Here is a 15,752-nt window from a genome sequence, read left to right on the forward strand (position 1 = left end):
TGGGTTTGTTCAGCAAAACCAGAGGGCGTTAAGAAATTTACCTCTTGGGCTTATACAAGATTTTCAGGGAGACATTATACAGCTAAGTATCTTTTAATATAAGAAAGAAGATAATTAAGAGAATTTATATATCCTCTCACTACAGAAACAATCCTGTTTCTCATATAGCAAGTTATTAGTCTGAGGTGGAATAAACCAGTTTAGTTTTGACACTCCATGATTTTGCAACCCTGGATGCAATGTGCTCCTTACTGGCTTCAGTAAACTACCCCTGATAATACCTGGATTACTCTTTTCCATATATTTTTATTATAGCAACTATAGCTTTTAAGACACTGCACAATTAATGCTTATGAAGACAGATACAGTTGAAAATTTAAAGCGGATCCAATTTACAGAATTTTACGCCTTAATACTTGATTCATTTTAAGTTGAACAATGGTTTAGAATCAAACATTTTCTTTGGTAAATAACTGTCATGCCATACTTCACTGTCAGAACTGTTCCCTGTGAGGCTGCTGAGGCCCTGGCACAGGGTGCCCAGAGAAGCTGTGGCTGCCCCATCCCTGGAAGTGTCCAAGGCCAGGCTGGATTTGGAGCAACCTTGGAACATGTCCCCCGTTACGGGGGGAGCTGGAGCAAGATGATCTTTGAAGACTCTTACAGCTCAAATCATTCTGTGATTTTATAAATCCATGATCTTCCAGTTTCCCTTTTTTAGCTCTCATAGATGTCGTTTAGGTACCAAAACCAAGATATCTATATTTAACTGCAAACACTGGTTCTCAACCTGAATTCTGTTCCTAATCAGAACTCCCCAGTAGCTTCTCTGGGGTTTCCGCCAGACTTAGCAGTGCAGGAGTAAACCCCCCCGAAAAATCAGCTTTCATTGGTTTCAGCTGCTGCCCTGGGAACTGCAGAGGCAGAGGACAAACATCTCTGTGCCAGCAGGAGACAGAGTGATGATCGCAGCACCCTACCAGGCTGGTGAGGGACATTCCAGGAGGGGAACAAAGCTGTGTTTTCATTTTAATTTTGTAGACCTATTTTAAAGGCATAAAATTTCTGCATTTAATTCTAATACAAAGTGCAACAACCCCACTTCTATAACACTTTAGCACTTGCCTGTCCTGTGCTGGAACAAACAGAGAAGTTGTGAGGATTTCAAGTGCTTCAAAAGCAGCAAAGCTGCTGCATTGAAGGATTTTTACCTTTTTCTTTTGCTGGTGCCAAAGAAACAGAGTGTCATTCAAATACTGGGGTTTAAGTAAAAAATAAAAGAGGAGAGTAACTGACTTTTCACACTACTTTCTTCATCACTACTGCAATCAGCATGATTAGCATTACCCAGGTAACCTTTGAAACTGCTAAAAATGTGAAATCTCTCCAGACCTAGAAGACAGAAATTTTCCAAAACCCTGCTAACAACAGGGAAACATATACTCTGTAGGCACCTTATGGGTTTTTAGTGCTTTAGGTAGACATTTGCCTTTGAAAACCTTGTTTTTGGAGACAATGGTGGATGGCAAAAGCAGGGAATGTAGTGCCAGAACCCTGTAACTCCACCAGGTACTGACATTTGAGAGCATGAAAGCAGCTTTCTGAACCTGCCCTGCTGTAATCCATAAAGGGTTGATGTGGGCCAGTATCTACAGGTCAGAACCTGTAACAGAAAAAGGAGCTTGCTGAGCAGGGACTGCACTTAAATGTGACACCTCTAGCCTCAAAAAAAACCCCCAAAATATCTAACCGGTTCTTCCAACACAGATAATCTCACCTACTGTCCTGAATCAGGTACCTACCTGTCTGATAAAGCTTTGCCTCTTACTGCTGCAGGTATTTGGAATTGTTATCCCTTATTATCTCCAAGAGAAATCAAAGGTGTGCTTTCTTATTCTAAACTGAACCTTCTTTTGTTAAAAACAGCATGACCATTGTGGCATTTTGCTTGTAATCAGCTTTCCACGAAGTGTCAGAAAAGCTGACAGAAATGCTTTCTAACAAAAAATTTAAGAGATGGAAGTAGACAAGAATGGTGAAAATTGCAAATTTTAGGAAGATTCACCATCTGCAGTTTTAAACTACTGCTGACTTATTTCTGCCGGTTCATAAAGAAGGTGTGCAAGGCCTGTTGAGTGAAGAAAAAACTAATTAGTTTATTGTAGCATGCTCAAAAGTACACAGGTCAGTTCACAGGGGATGTTCATGGTCACTGAGGTAAATACAAGTGTCAAATCATCAACTTTAAGTTTCACCATTCTTGTCTACTTCCATCTCTTAAATTTTTTGTTAGAAAGCATTTCTGTCAGCTTTTCTGACACTTCGTGGAAAGCTGATTACAAGCAAAATGCCACAATGGTTTTTAACTGCATGTATTATCCCCCAAACATCTTTTTATCCTCCATGCCTATCAGCTGCTTCAGCATGCATCCACTTCAGTTCTGTATTCTTTACTCTTTAGCCTCAGTTACCATACACTAACAGCATTTTAACTGAGGATGCTTTTTGCTTCCTCCTACTTGTTTCTCTGTGCTGTTGATAAGCTTCTCCATCCACTTCCCAGCCTGAAGAAAAAACCCTTTTTCTCATTTAATATTCATAGAATCTTAGTCTCACAGAATGATTTGGGTTGGAAGAGACCCTAAAGGTCAGCTCGTTCCAATCCCCTGTAATAGGCAGGGACAACTTCCACTCTCCCAGGTTGCTCCAAGCCCCAATGTCCAACCTGTCCTTGGACACTGCCAGGGATCCAGGGGCAGCCACAGCTTCTCTAGACAACCTCTGCCAGGAATTCATCTCCCTCAAAGGGAAGAATTTCTTCCCAGTATCTCGTATCTAATCCTGCCTTGTGTCAGTTTAAAGCCATCACCCCTTATCCTATCCCTACCTGCCCTTGTAATCCCTCTCCAGATCTGTTGTAGGCCCCCTTTAGCTATTGGAAAGCTGCTATTCAAATACTGTATTTCCTTATTTTTCCCTGTTTCTTACCTGTCAAAGCTTGATAGCTTTACCTGAAATCCTCTTCCCTCTTCAAAAGGATGCTCTTCCCAAGCTACAAATTTCTACTCATTCCAAACCCTTTTGCTTCCATTATGAGCCACTTAACTACAGGGTAAGAACTCTTCTTTCTCCCTTTATATGGGATGAACGCAAACTTAGATCAGTGACAGGATTTGCCTTTCCCACTTCCTCCTCCCTTTAACCCGTGATAAAGAAGGAAGAAAACATCCCTGCATTTCCACAGCTTCATATCTCTAAAGATTATTAATTTTAAAAAATACACAGGCCATGAGCACTAATACAAGTATCATTCAGAGTGTTGAGAAACCAGAGGAATTGGTCATGCTAGAAAAAAAAGTTGTTCTTATGTGTACAACTAAGAATGAGGCCTCTTATTCTGTTGCTTTTTCTTTTTTCTAGTCTTTTCACTGGGAAAACTTAACTGCAGAAATTTCAACCTTTTTTTTTTCCCCTCCCTTAAAAACACCACACAAAAAGCTTGGATCTTGTGTGCTTACAAATCAAAGACAAGCAGCTGACCAAAGACCAGGTTTGACAGGAAGTGTAGGAAGTCAGTGTACATATCAGAAAAAGCAGGAGCTCCCAAACAGGTGTTGCTCTCTTTTTAGCCCAACAGAAAGCCTCAAGTTAAATACTCTAATCATGCCAGTCATTATTTACTGCTCAGCCTCCTGTCTCCAGCCCGGAAATTAGTCTACTCAGAGCCCAGATAGCTGAAAAACCAGCCACATTTTATCATACAGCTTGGGCTGGGAGGCCAAGCTGAAGGAAAGCTACAGATGTTCTATATTAGGAAGAAAATACCTAATTTTAAAGAACTTAAATCACAGAACAATAAAAAGTGTGCATTTAAAACACAATGACGTAAAAAAAATAACAAAACAACATCTCTTATAACTTTGATGTAATTTGCAAGGGAAGTTCCCATATCCTTAAATTATACAGTTTTACTTAAATAGTTATGAACTGCTGCTAAATTCAGTTTAAAATTAAACAACTGAGACACTTCTTGCTGTAAAATATTACAGGCAACTATGGTAACCAATAGATGAAGACATCACTGCAACCCTGCTATTTATTGGAAAGTATAAACTATCACATTAGGAGCATAAACTACAAATTACTATCAAACTAAATAAGACATTTAAGGCAGCTCTTACAGTATTTTCATGTACTCCACCTCATGTAAAGCATAAACAAAATTAGCTCTTAGATACTTTTTATAGTCCTTATGAAGATATACTATAGGAGTCATCTTTCTTTGACTGAATAACAGTAAAATAAATTAGTAACTTCTTTATTTGAAGATGAGAAAGTCTATGCAACACCAAGATCAGGCAAAATTGTACTTTGACAACTTTTGTCAAAGTTGTAAAAGCATAATATATTGCATTAAATATATTAAATAGTTATTATATACACAATTATGTATGCTAGATATAGGCTGTATTTTATTAACAGTGACAGAAGCAAATTTGGCTTGCTACATCCAATTTCAAGCAATAAAATGTAAATCTTTAATTGAAATAACTCAATTTTCAAATGCCCACTTAACACAGATAAAGTCTTGCAGAACAAGAGCACTCTACAAAAAACTGAAAATCTAAGACTTTCAAGGGCAGCTGGGAAATATGGATGTCAAAACACTGATGGTTAAATTCCTGTACAGGGCTTTAGTTCTGCAGCTAAAAACTTCACAATGAATGGTAAGAAAGCAAACCAAAACCCTTTTATCATCATAAAAGTTAAGCTGCAACACCCACATGTGCTAGAATCTTTTAAACTTTGAAGGTCAAACTATCTAAGGTATAAAAATCATTACTAAAAACTCTGAGCCATCATCACAGCTGGAGTCTGTCATATGCATTAGCAAGATTCAACAGCCCTGAATCTAGTCAGAAAACAGAAGCAAATCTTAACTAGGAATGATTTATTTTATCTGGGACAAAAAGCAAGCTTACCAAGTTGTCTGACAAGAAATAAAAAGCAAGTCTGAATGCAATCAACTAAATTAAAAAAAAAAAAAAAAAAAGAAATAATTTTGATTATTGCAATTCTATCATGCCATGGTTCAGCTGTAACTATAATCCATCTTGGACACATAGCCCAGATTGCAGAATTTGTGAATAAGATCCATCAGAAGTGAGTCTCAAACTATAAATTAACCTAACATTGTCCAATCCCTTGAAAATCTGTTCTAAACAGAGAGACTTGGTAGTCTCTGATTTTAGACAGGTATACATTCTGAATAGGCTTATCTCTGAATGGATATAAAATGGCTGTAAGTATTAAAATATTTTCTTCATATTTCTCCACTAACCAAACTATATAGGATTTGAGTCCTTGTGCTTGCTTCATAAGGAGCAACTACAGAGAATGGGGTAAACAGAAAACTGTAAATCAGGTTTTAAGAATGAAAACAACAACCAGATAGAGACAAACAAACTGATCCTTTATATTCCTCTCATGCTTGTGATACCTAGTGGGTATATAAAATAGCCTGGAATAGCAAATAGAAACTCCTGCTTTTTCAGTGTTTGGGTTTTTATTTCCTTTACCTCTGTGAAAATTATTTCCATTTCACAGTTAACAAATGTAAAAAAAAAAAAAATTAAAAAACATAGAAAAAGGTGCAAGATATTGCCCCAATTTATACAAAGCTCTGAGCATTTTACAGCTGAATTCAAAAAAGAGAGTTCCACAGGATTCCCTTTGGCAGTCATTTCTAAGCACAGGAATGACAAGGTGGTGTGTGGGCTGTCTCAGGGTGAGTGCAGCATTGACCACAGGGATGTGGTCCTGAACCTCCCTTTGGCACTTCAGGTACTGCATCAGAGTATTGTGTCCAGTCCTGGACTCCCAACACATGAAAATGATGGACACACTGGACAAAGTCCATGGGAGAGCCACCAAATATGCCAGGGACAGAGAAAACTTGCTCTTTGTGGAGGAACCTGAGTTCATCCAGCCTTAAGGAGTTTTTTTAAGGTTTCAAGGGGACTTTACTGCTGTTTATAACCATCTGTTCAGCAGATTTCTAAGTTAAGCCATCTCTAAGATGCATTCTGGAATAAGAATGGGCTTAGGAACTGATTCCTGTACTATAGTAATTGGTTATTTTTTCAGTCCTTCTCTGACTTGCTCCTAACTAACCAGAGCAAATTACTTCCCAAGATCCTCTCATGAAAGAGGTGTTATACAGAAAAAAAATCCTTCAGTTGTCTAGACTTACACAATCCTAACACCACCAGTAATTTTGCTGGATTGTTATTTCACGGAGTTGAAAGCAAAAGACAGCTAATCTTTTAACTATCATATGAACAAAATATGCAACCTAAATTAGCTGAAATTCCTACCAATTAGGCTTCGCACTTGTCAATTTTTAATGCATCTGCCAAACAAAAAAAAAGGAAGACACTTTCTAAAATTACAAAAAAAAAATTGGCTTACTGAAAGTTTACTGGCTCAGCCAAAAGTCTACACAGCATAAAACATGTACACACAGCATTTTTTGTATACAACTACTCACAGCTTCCCTACTTAAATTTCTTTTACCTCTTTGGCACTGAGGGCCAGTGAACCCGTAGACACAAGCACAGCGATTGGGTCCAACACACCGTCCTCCATTCTGACAGCCACTTTCACAGAGAGCTTCAATCAACAAAACAAACAAACAGACAAAAAGTTTTAAAATGTCATGGTGATGATATTTCCAAGATTAATATATGCAGCATTTAAAAAATATTTGGTTTTCTCCCACTGCTCTAAGCCTTTCTAGGCCTGAAGATGAAGCTGATCTCTCTCCTACCATCTCCATCGGGAAGGGCTGTGCAAATCAAATTCCATTAGTACCTGCTGATGCTAACTGCAAACAGCTGCTTAGCACAGATTCAGCACAGATTAATAGCAGATGTTTAACCTCAGTATATTTTAATCCGCTGTGCAGCTTTAGTCACTAATCATAAGAACTTATATCCCTCACTGAAGTTAGCTATCTATCAAACCTCAACTATTTTCACAGGGGTTTTGGGCATATTAAGTTGTGTCATTCAGTCACAAGAGCAACAAACCTTTCAGGAAGAGAAAGGGGCCCAAGAGACAGATAATCATCTCTCAGAGTTGGTACTGCTGGAAGAAGGAGTGATGTTTAGAGGCAAGGGAAAATAATTACCCACTTAACTCATCTTTCAAGTACTTGGAAAAACGATGTTTCTTTAAAGATTCCAACAAAAATTAAAATTTTTGTGGGGAGGGAGGAAGCTGGGGGATGAAAGGGCTGTAAATCCACAGTATATTTATATGAAGAAGATACTTCATTGTCATGGGACTTCAGAGCACCCACTCATACTCTTTACCAATGGTCTGAATCAAGAACAAAGCTTTCTGCCAAACCACTGAATTGTCTCATTGCAAAAGGAAGACAGTTCTTCAGAGAGGCTGCAAAACACCATTAAAAGAGTGCCTTAACTAACTAATTTTATCTATTTTCAAGCTCATTGCTTCAAAATTGTCCAAAATTAGTCCATGTTCCAAATCAAAGCATTACAGCTTACAGCACAGTCACAAAACCTCTAAAACTTTAAATTTTTTGGTCTAGAAGTCCTTAGGCTGCCTTCCTACATGTCTCCTCAGTTTGAATGTGGCATTTGTAACACATTTAAATATCCAAAAGAACATTAGCAAAAGAACCTCAGAAACCTAGAGAAGGTAATCATTTCAAACTGGAAAAAGGTACACATGCCTCCTGTATCATACTGGGGAGCATAAAATAAATTGCTTTGTGGAAATGTGATAAAGCCTTACTTCTTACCAAGAACCAGCAAACAGAATTACCTTTTACTGAGAATGCACACGTAAAATGAAGATATTTTGCTGCATGTGTTACATCACTGAATTAATGGACAATAACACTTCAGCAAGACAATTAATTTAATTAAATACAATTAAATTTTTCTAAATAGAAATAAAAACATATTTACATTGTTACAACTCTCTAGAAGACAGATATTCAATCTTGCTTGAAATTGTAACTCTCCTGTACACTGAAACCAATCTCCAGAGTTTGTTCAGATTTTTCTGGATTGCTTCAGGGTCACCATTTGAAAATGCAATCATCTTTTCACCTGTTCACTGGAAATTTGCCTCATCTCCGAGCATTCAGGTGTTGACCCAATACTTTAACAAAAGCAAGAAGGGACCAGCAACTCTTAATAGTAAATTTCATTGATTAGGGTCACAGTTTACGATTACAACTATTTGCTAAAATTTTAGAGAGTTTTATCCAGTTAAAGCAAGAACAAGACTGTTTTTCAGCATTTACAAAAATTACTAAGGCAAAAAAAATTATCTTCCACAATATTCAGTCTGTCTGGTCTTTGCATAGCTGCCCTCTGTTTGTCTCTAGTTCTTTCAGACTACTTTATGCAATTAATTTCTCTGCTAATTAGTAGTCAGCTGGCCTCAGAGTACGCTTTGAGTCTTTCTTCATCCCTGCAGCCTTTAGGGACTTTTACTGTTTGCTAAATTGCTACAGCTTGTAAACACTGTGCTGTTACAGGTAAAGCTAGGCAAATAATTGACTTTCTAGCTTGTCTGCCAACCCAAGAAGGCATCCAATAGCTTGAACCATATTTAATTCTTTTTTCCTTAGACAACTAGAAAACAGAAAAACGTGCTTCAACCCAGCAGTGAGACTCTTGTTCTGAGGTAGAGAAAACTTTGTTAAAGAGAATGAAAATTAGTGAACATCTGGTAGATGTGGGATGCATAGTGATGTTGCTCCCCAAGGGTTTTCCAAAACTGCTTGGTGAATCCGATCTGTAATTTGAGTTTTAGAGAATACAAATGCACTTGGTGCACAAACCGACTGCCAGCTAAACGCCATACGCCAAACTCAGCATTTCTTTCAGGTGTTTCACTGCATTTCAGAAAACTGGCTGCTTCACCTTCCTCCTCTAACTAAAGGAAGAGGTCCAGCTGGCAGAACTCCCGTGGCTTTGCTTTGAAAAGGGACAGAGCAGTGACTTACGCTGCTCACAGTGGGCCCCAGAGAAGCCCTTCTGGCACTGGCACTGCTCGTCCACGCACGTCCCGCCATTCCTGCAGCTGATACTGCACTGCTGTGCTGCAGAGAGACACCCAAAATCAGCCAAAAAAACACAATGGGCAGCAAACAGGCACAAAAGAATGAGTTTTTACGGTCTTTGAAATGGGATCTGAATTATGAGCTTTGTACCATATAGGCTATATATTTTAACTGTAGACTCATGGAGGTGTTTTCTCGAGCTTTCCATGACTGCTATGTAGCAACTCAGAACTTTTCATTACATTGGAGATGGTACAATCTTAATTTCTTACCAAATTGGACTCAATGAAAATGTAAATACCACACACATTCATTTGTAAACTTCTTTTCTCTTTAAGCACATTTTATTTAAATTTGCCACACAGAATAAACAGGCACATGTGATATAACAAATTTGATCAAGAACTTGAGATATTTTACTTAAGCATAATTTACATTTATGTATGCAGTAATGACAAGTTATTTTTAAAGAAGTTGGCATTTTTTCCACTGAAACTTAAAGAGAATGACTTTAAATGAAATCTCCAATGAAAACATAGTAAGTCCTTACCAGGTTTTGATCCACATGTAGGTGATATCTGCCCACTGGCACAAGTGCACATGTTAGGACGGGAACAAAATCCATCACCACAGCTATTTCTGCAAATTGCTGAGGAGCAACACAGAAAGACAGTGACAGGGATTAACAGCAACCTGAATCTTAAACTGCAACACTTGAAAACTCACTTCATTGGGACAGCTATTATATGTGCAAAGGTAATTTTAAGTTAAATAAGGCAAACTGAATTTTGGCATGATCAGTATCTCTTGACAAATCTGAAGACAGTCAGAATCAAATCAAGCACATACTCAAACACTGATCTGACCACTAGAACCAGGTAATCAACTCATTCCCTAATTAGAAATACCAGCAAATTATGCAAGCAATGTAAAATTATTAAAAATAGGTCTTTTAGACCACAAGGCTTGTGGAAAACATTACCAACAGTCCAAGATTTGAAGGAATATAAACAATGCCAATTTATGCTATGGGCTTCACTCTTAAAATCACCATTTTAAAGGCATTTTAGGGTCTTTTTTTTTTCCCCCTAACATTATCCACTCTTTACCCAATGAAGTTTTGTGTGAAGTCAATGTCCAAATGCTGGACCTCGCAGATTTTGTGTTGTTTCCCTAATCATAGTTTTCTGTACACAGGTAGTCCCACACTTTTATTTAGAAACTAACCATAAAAACCCCAGGAAAGCCTGTCTACCCCATATGTGTGTGTCATGTGCCTGATGTTGTGCCATCCCCCTGATGTCCCGAAGTCCTTCCTTTCCTTCTCACTCACCATCCAGCACAGCTCCATTGCAAAAAGGAGTGACAGAACCACAAAAAAAGAGCTAAAAGGCTAAAGACAGATTCTAAAGCAGATCCAAATTAATACATCAAATTAATCTGCTCAACCAGCAAATTAATCAAAAGACAGCCTGAAGGAGTAAGAGCCACTATAGCACAATGCAGGAGAACTTCAAAAAGACACATATTGTGCAACAAACCACTTGTACAGCAAAAAAAACCCAAAACAAACAAAAAAAACCTCCCCAAGAATCACAATTTCTTTGTAAATAAGCCTAGAGTTTTGTGAGAACCAAATAATCTGGCACTACCTCTCCACTGAAGGACTACAATGGAACAAATACCTTCAGTACAACTCTTGCCAACACAACTCAAATGTAGATGTAGCATCATCTACATTTATCATTAAATTCCACTACAACTTTGCCTCAAATGTGAAGGCAGAAGAAGTGAAAGAGTTTGTGGGATTTTGCTATTGGAAGTAGAGACACACCATGGACTGACTTGAAATACTTTTCCATGAGCAGAAGTAAAAGTGAGAAATAGGACTTGGATTTAGAGCACTTGACAAGCACAGGAAACAGGGCTGTTTTCATATATTCCTGTTCCATCCATCTTTATACACCACAGGTTAATCTCCTGATAAAGCAAGGTTTCTATTTAGCTCATTTTGTTACTTTATTATCTGTTCAGGAGTAATTTTTTTACCAATTGAAAGCCGTAGACTTTCAGGCATATTCTAAATATGCTTTCATCAGAACAGTTTGTTCTATACAGCAAAAGAGTAAACCTAAGCAGACCTGTGGTTTTTAGATAAAAGTTCACTTTCAATCATAAATGTGCCACAGACCACCAACAACCACCATCACATCATCAACTAGAAACACTGTCAGGTCAGAATGGTTTCTTGTTGATCTACCACTGGCTCATAGATTTCTCCTCATAAATTAATAATTTAAAAACACCAGTTGCAATATGCATCAATTATAATCAGCACATCTCCAATAAGAAACCTGATAGCTTGTCCAGCATCCTGTGCAGGAGGTTTTGTCTAGATGAAGAACTCTAGCTAAAGGGAACATCATCTCAACAGGCATTAAATGTGACCACAGAAATGTATACACTTAAACATTCACCAAAAAGAAAGCAACAGAAAAGTGTCACAGACAATATTATAGATGGTCTGCCAAAATTATTCACCCTCTAAACATCCTAGAAAGCTGCAATTAGACTCCAATAAGTAAGCAGGAGCTAAAAAGTGTCCTTTGTGCACATAAATAAATACATCAAAGATTATTCTGGCTGTGGACAGACCTGAGACCAAGGTGTTTAAGAGGCACTGAGAGTCACAATTTAATGATATCTTGTAAGGATTGCTGAAAGCCCCCAACAACATTTGAGCCAGACACATGGCTGAATCTGAAAAGCCTATCAACAGTGCAATAGGCAGCCTAAATCCTTCTTAAAAACTCTACTTTACATTAAGTAAGACACTACTGAAAGAGTTTATGAATGTGAACAGAACATTTTGATTAAATCCTTTTATTCCACAGGGACATTGATAAAAGTATCTTCCTCTGAATGACACTGTTATCCTTTGCTGGGAAATTCTGGGCCAACTTCAGGTGAAAGTAAGTGATACATGGCACAGTTATCCCCAATATTAGCAAGACAAGTTTACTCATGTAAAACCAATAGATGTGAACAGGTGAGAGAGGTGTGGAAGCCTAAAAAACAAAGCCACCAAAGGTCAAAAGTTTGGAAGACCTTGGCTTATCACCCTTTCCTTCCCTAATTTCGTCCTGCATGTCGGCAGTTTATCAAATGGAGTATCACAAAAACCTCCACTGCTTACATAAAGAGCAGTATGCTCTTGAACCTGAATTCTGAAGTTGAGCATACTTATTAACAAAACAGACAGTGACAGGGCAGAATGAGTGGAAACAAACTAAAAATTTAAGGTCTGAAGGAAGCATGTGTCTACTATCAGCTTTAATCTATGAGAAAGAAAATTAAACTTAATTTTCTATTTCATTGTAGACATCCCCTAAGACATCACCCCCAGTGAGCATATTCCCCACACACACAGCTTTTTTTCTTTTTTTGCCATGCCATGTATGCCAAAAGTCACATTTGTCAGCACAGTACCTACCATGACCAGACAGTAGCCACGTCTACATGCCTGACAGCTATTAATACACAACTAAAAATGACAGAGAAGAGAGATGTAAAGAAGCTTTCTGTTTGATTGTAATTCCAAGTTTCAGAGAACAAGATCTGATTTGCTTATATCAAGACCTTTGGCTTTTTTTTCCCCTGTTACTAGAGTTGAGTATTTGATTTGACAAAGTTCTTTTCCTTTTTCCTTCGTTGTTGTCAGTTTTCTCAAAAAACTAGGTGGTGACATGTCTCTTATAAACACACCAAGGTCATTGGGCAGCCCTTCAGTTACAAGGAATGTGGACATGTAAATCCATTTTGGTTTTTTTTCCTTTTCTTATTTTTAAAAGTAAGGTGAAACACAGAACTGAATTAGCTTTTCTCATACTGAATGGATCAGTGACTCGTAGAAAAATATTTACTTTTATTGTTACCCCTTGAGCAGTAGAAGCTTGGAGTCACACTTACGAACAATGCACTGATTTCCTCCAGGAAGTGTCTTCCATCCAGGGCAACAGTAGGAACGAAATCTAGAGCCACACACATTTGGCCTGCGACACAGACAAAGCAGTAAATGTGTATGGGAAAATATGAACCACTCTAAAGATAATTTAATGTTTTACATACAAAGGTACAGGAAGAATCTAGCTGCATAAAACAAACAACAGAAAAGAGCATAGCAAAGTTGTCTACAAAAAAAAAAGAAATCCTCCCCAAAGGAACAAAATCTTCCTCCAAGGCATTTTATTTAGGGTTAGTTCAACTGATTAGTATGAAGAGGAGAGATAAATGATGCAAGACCGGGCCACTATTCATCCTTGTTGCAACAACTGAGGATATGGAAGGGATGAGTTTGATTCTGCATTCATACAAAGTCTGAGAAGCCTTGCTATAAAAACGGGCTCCATGCTGTCATCTCACACAGGACAGAAGAGATCGCTGCTCATAAAGACACATAACCTCAAAAAAGCAAGAAGTCCCCAAAACATCAGAAGAAGAAAACCAAACAGACTTTGCACCATTTCTTTGCAGAAGCCAAAAAAAAGTGAGTGTCAAAGTATCTCAGTATTGGAACGTGTTGGATCAAGGAGCCCAATGGGGTCAATTCGTTAGCTGTAACATAGCCCCACACAAATCCTGCTTTTAATTAAATCGCACTAATTAGGAGACCAGATTCCACAGGCAAGGACCAAACTCCCAGCTCAGCGAACCGTAAGTCCTCAGCCGCACAAAGGGGCGGGAAGGGGAGCGGCTCCGGGGGCACACACGAAGACCACCGGCAAGGGGCTGCGGCTGGGGAGATGCCCGGGGGAGCGCACAGGCGGCGGGGAAGGGGTATCAGCCTTGTCCCTACCCTCGGAGCGCGTCCTGCTGTCCTCGCCGGCGGACCCGGCCGGCGGCGCTCCCGGCCCCGTCCTCCCGGTGCGCGGCGTCGGCGAAGGAGCCGCCAGCTCCTCCCGCAGCGCGGAGCGCCGGCGGATGCTGCTGCTGCTGCTGTCGCCTGGCCGCTCCCTGCGCCCACAGCGCCAGGCAGCCCAGCCACAGCAAGAAGCAGCAGCGCTGCGCCCGGAGCCGCCGCCGCCTGCCCATCCTGCGGCTATCCCGGCGGGAAGCGGGCGGGCAGCCGCGAAGGGGTGCGCCGGTCCCGCACCGCCGTCAGCGGGCACCGCTCGGCTCCTGGGCGCGGAGAGGCTTCAGCCGCGGAAACTCCGCCGTGTGTCCTTCCCAGCCTGCCCGGCCGCCGCCGCGCACACGGCGGTGCCAGCGGGGACCGGGCTCCACGTTGCTCACACCCGCAGCACACGCCCCTGAGCGGAGAGGGGGGGAACGGAGGGAAAAAAAAAAACGAGGAGTTTGGGATTTTCCTCCCCGCCGCCGCAACAGGAAATCCAAGAGAACCACGCTGAATTTCCCCTGCAAAAAATAAGAGCCAGACGATAATTAACCGCGCCTAAATAAACGTGCCGGCACAGAGCGAAAAGGGAGCAAAAAGCCCCTGCCCAGCGCCAGGGGCGGATTTACAGCGGGCTGGCGGAGCGGAGAGAGCCGGAGGAGGGGCCGGTGCCTCCGGGCCGGTGCGGGGATGGGGAGGGGGAGGAAGGGGGCTCACAGGCGGCGGGGGCCGGGAAGAGGGGATGGCAGGATAGGAGAGGAGGGAGAGGGAGGAGGGATGGGGATGGGAGGGGGAGGGGGCGGGGACGGGCGGCTGCTGCAGGGAGCGAGGGGTCTCGGGGAGCGACCGGTTCAGGTAGAGCTGGTTCCAAAGGGGGTTCTGTGACCGATAGGTAAAGCTTTTGTACAGGAAAGGCCTGGTAAAATCATGGCTCCGGCCTGTTACTTAGCCTAAGTAGAAGTGGACTGTGGGAGAATGAAAGACTTAGCTAGAGTAGAGGAACTGAGACATGCTGAGTGAATGCCTTGTGCCCGCGCCGTGGTGTATGGTGGTTGGTTAAATTTGGTTTGTTGTGCCCTAAAACTATGTAAACTAACAACCGACTAACGGCATAAAAAGGCCGGATTTTTTGTAAATAAAGCTCCTCCTTTGCACCTGCCTGGGGACTCCTCGCTGTTCCGTAGCGTTACAGGGCTCTGCGCGTTCCTTCGGTTCCCCTGCTTGTCCCCAGTCTCTGGGAACTGCGCCGTGGGATGGACACAAGCCCCTGCGGAGAGGCTTGGCAGCAAAAGCCCTCCCTGAGAAAGCACACAGGGCTGCCAACGAAGGTGCTGGTCCCGAGGAGGTGGCCCCGAGGAGAGGGGGCCGGACCCCCACACCTGCCCCGCCAGCGGAGTCTGGCACATGAACGCCGGGCAGAGTCGGGAGACCCGAGAGCTCCTTCCCGGCTCGTATCAGCTGAGCCTCGAGGGCTGGTGCTTTTGCCATCAAAAGCACCAAGAGCAGGGACGTGTGGTATAGGTGGCACTGTCCTTCAGGAGTAGTTTTTTTATGTTCACACCTGAAAGTTTTACTTGTTGTCCACCTGCTGTTTTTCCCTACATAACCATCTCAACAAAACCCCGGCTGAGGAAATTTGCTGCTTGCTTTTTAAGGCCAAGAGCATGCATTTACCTACATGTGCCGAATACTTAGCCACCAGTAAGAAGCAAACAAAAGCAATGGAAAAAAACATGTGGCCCTGCTGACAGT

General features: G+C 41.0%; 1 protein-coding gene across 1 annotated transcript in view; it reads right to left on the reverse strand.

The window, feature by feature from the left end:
• Positions 1-14,197, reverse strand: part of FBN2 (fibrillin 2) — a gene marked incomplete at both ends in the record, with an annotated part of 117,122 nt that extends 102,925 nt beyond the window's left edge. The window contains 5 exons of the mRNA XM_082301927.1: positions 6,577-6,672; positions 9,050-9,145; positions 9,657-9,755; positions 13,076-13,158; positions 13,962-14,197. Coding sequence (XP_082158053.1) covers positions 6,577-6,672; positions 9,050-9,145; positions 9,657-9,755; positions 13,076-13,158; positions 13,962-14,197 — 610 coding nt within the window. The remainder of the gene's footprint in view (positions 1-6,576; positions 6,673-9,049; positions 9,146-9,656; positions 9,756-13,075; positions 13,159-13,961) is intronic.
• Positions 14,198-15,752: the final 1,555 nt, after the last annotated feature.

The sequence above is a fragment of the Coloeus monedula genome (assembly GCF_965178545.1).
Source record: "Coloeus monedula genome assembly, chromosome: Z".
Taxonomy (NCBI): Eukaryota; Metazoa; Chordata; class Aves; order Passeriformes; family Corvidae; genus Coloeus; species Coloeus monedula.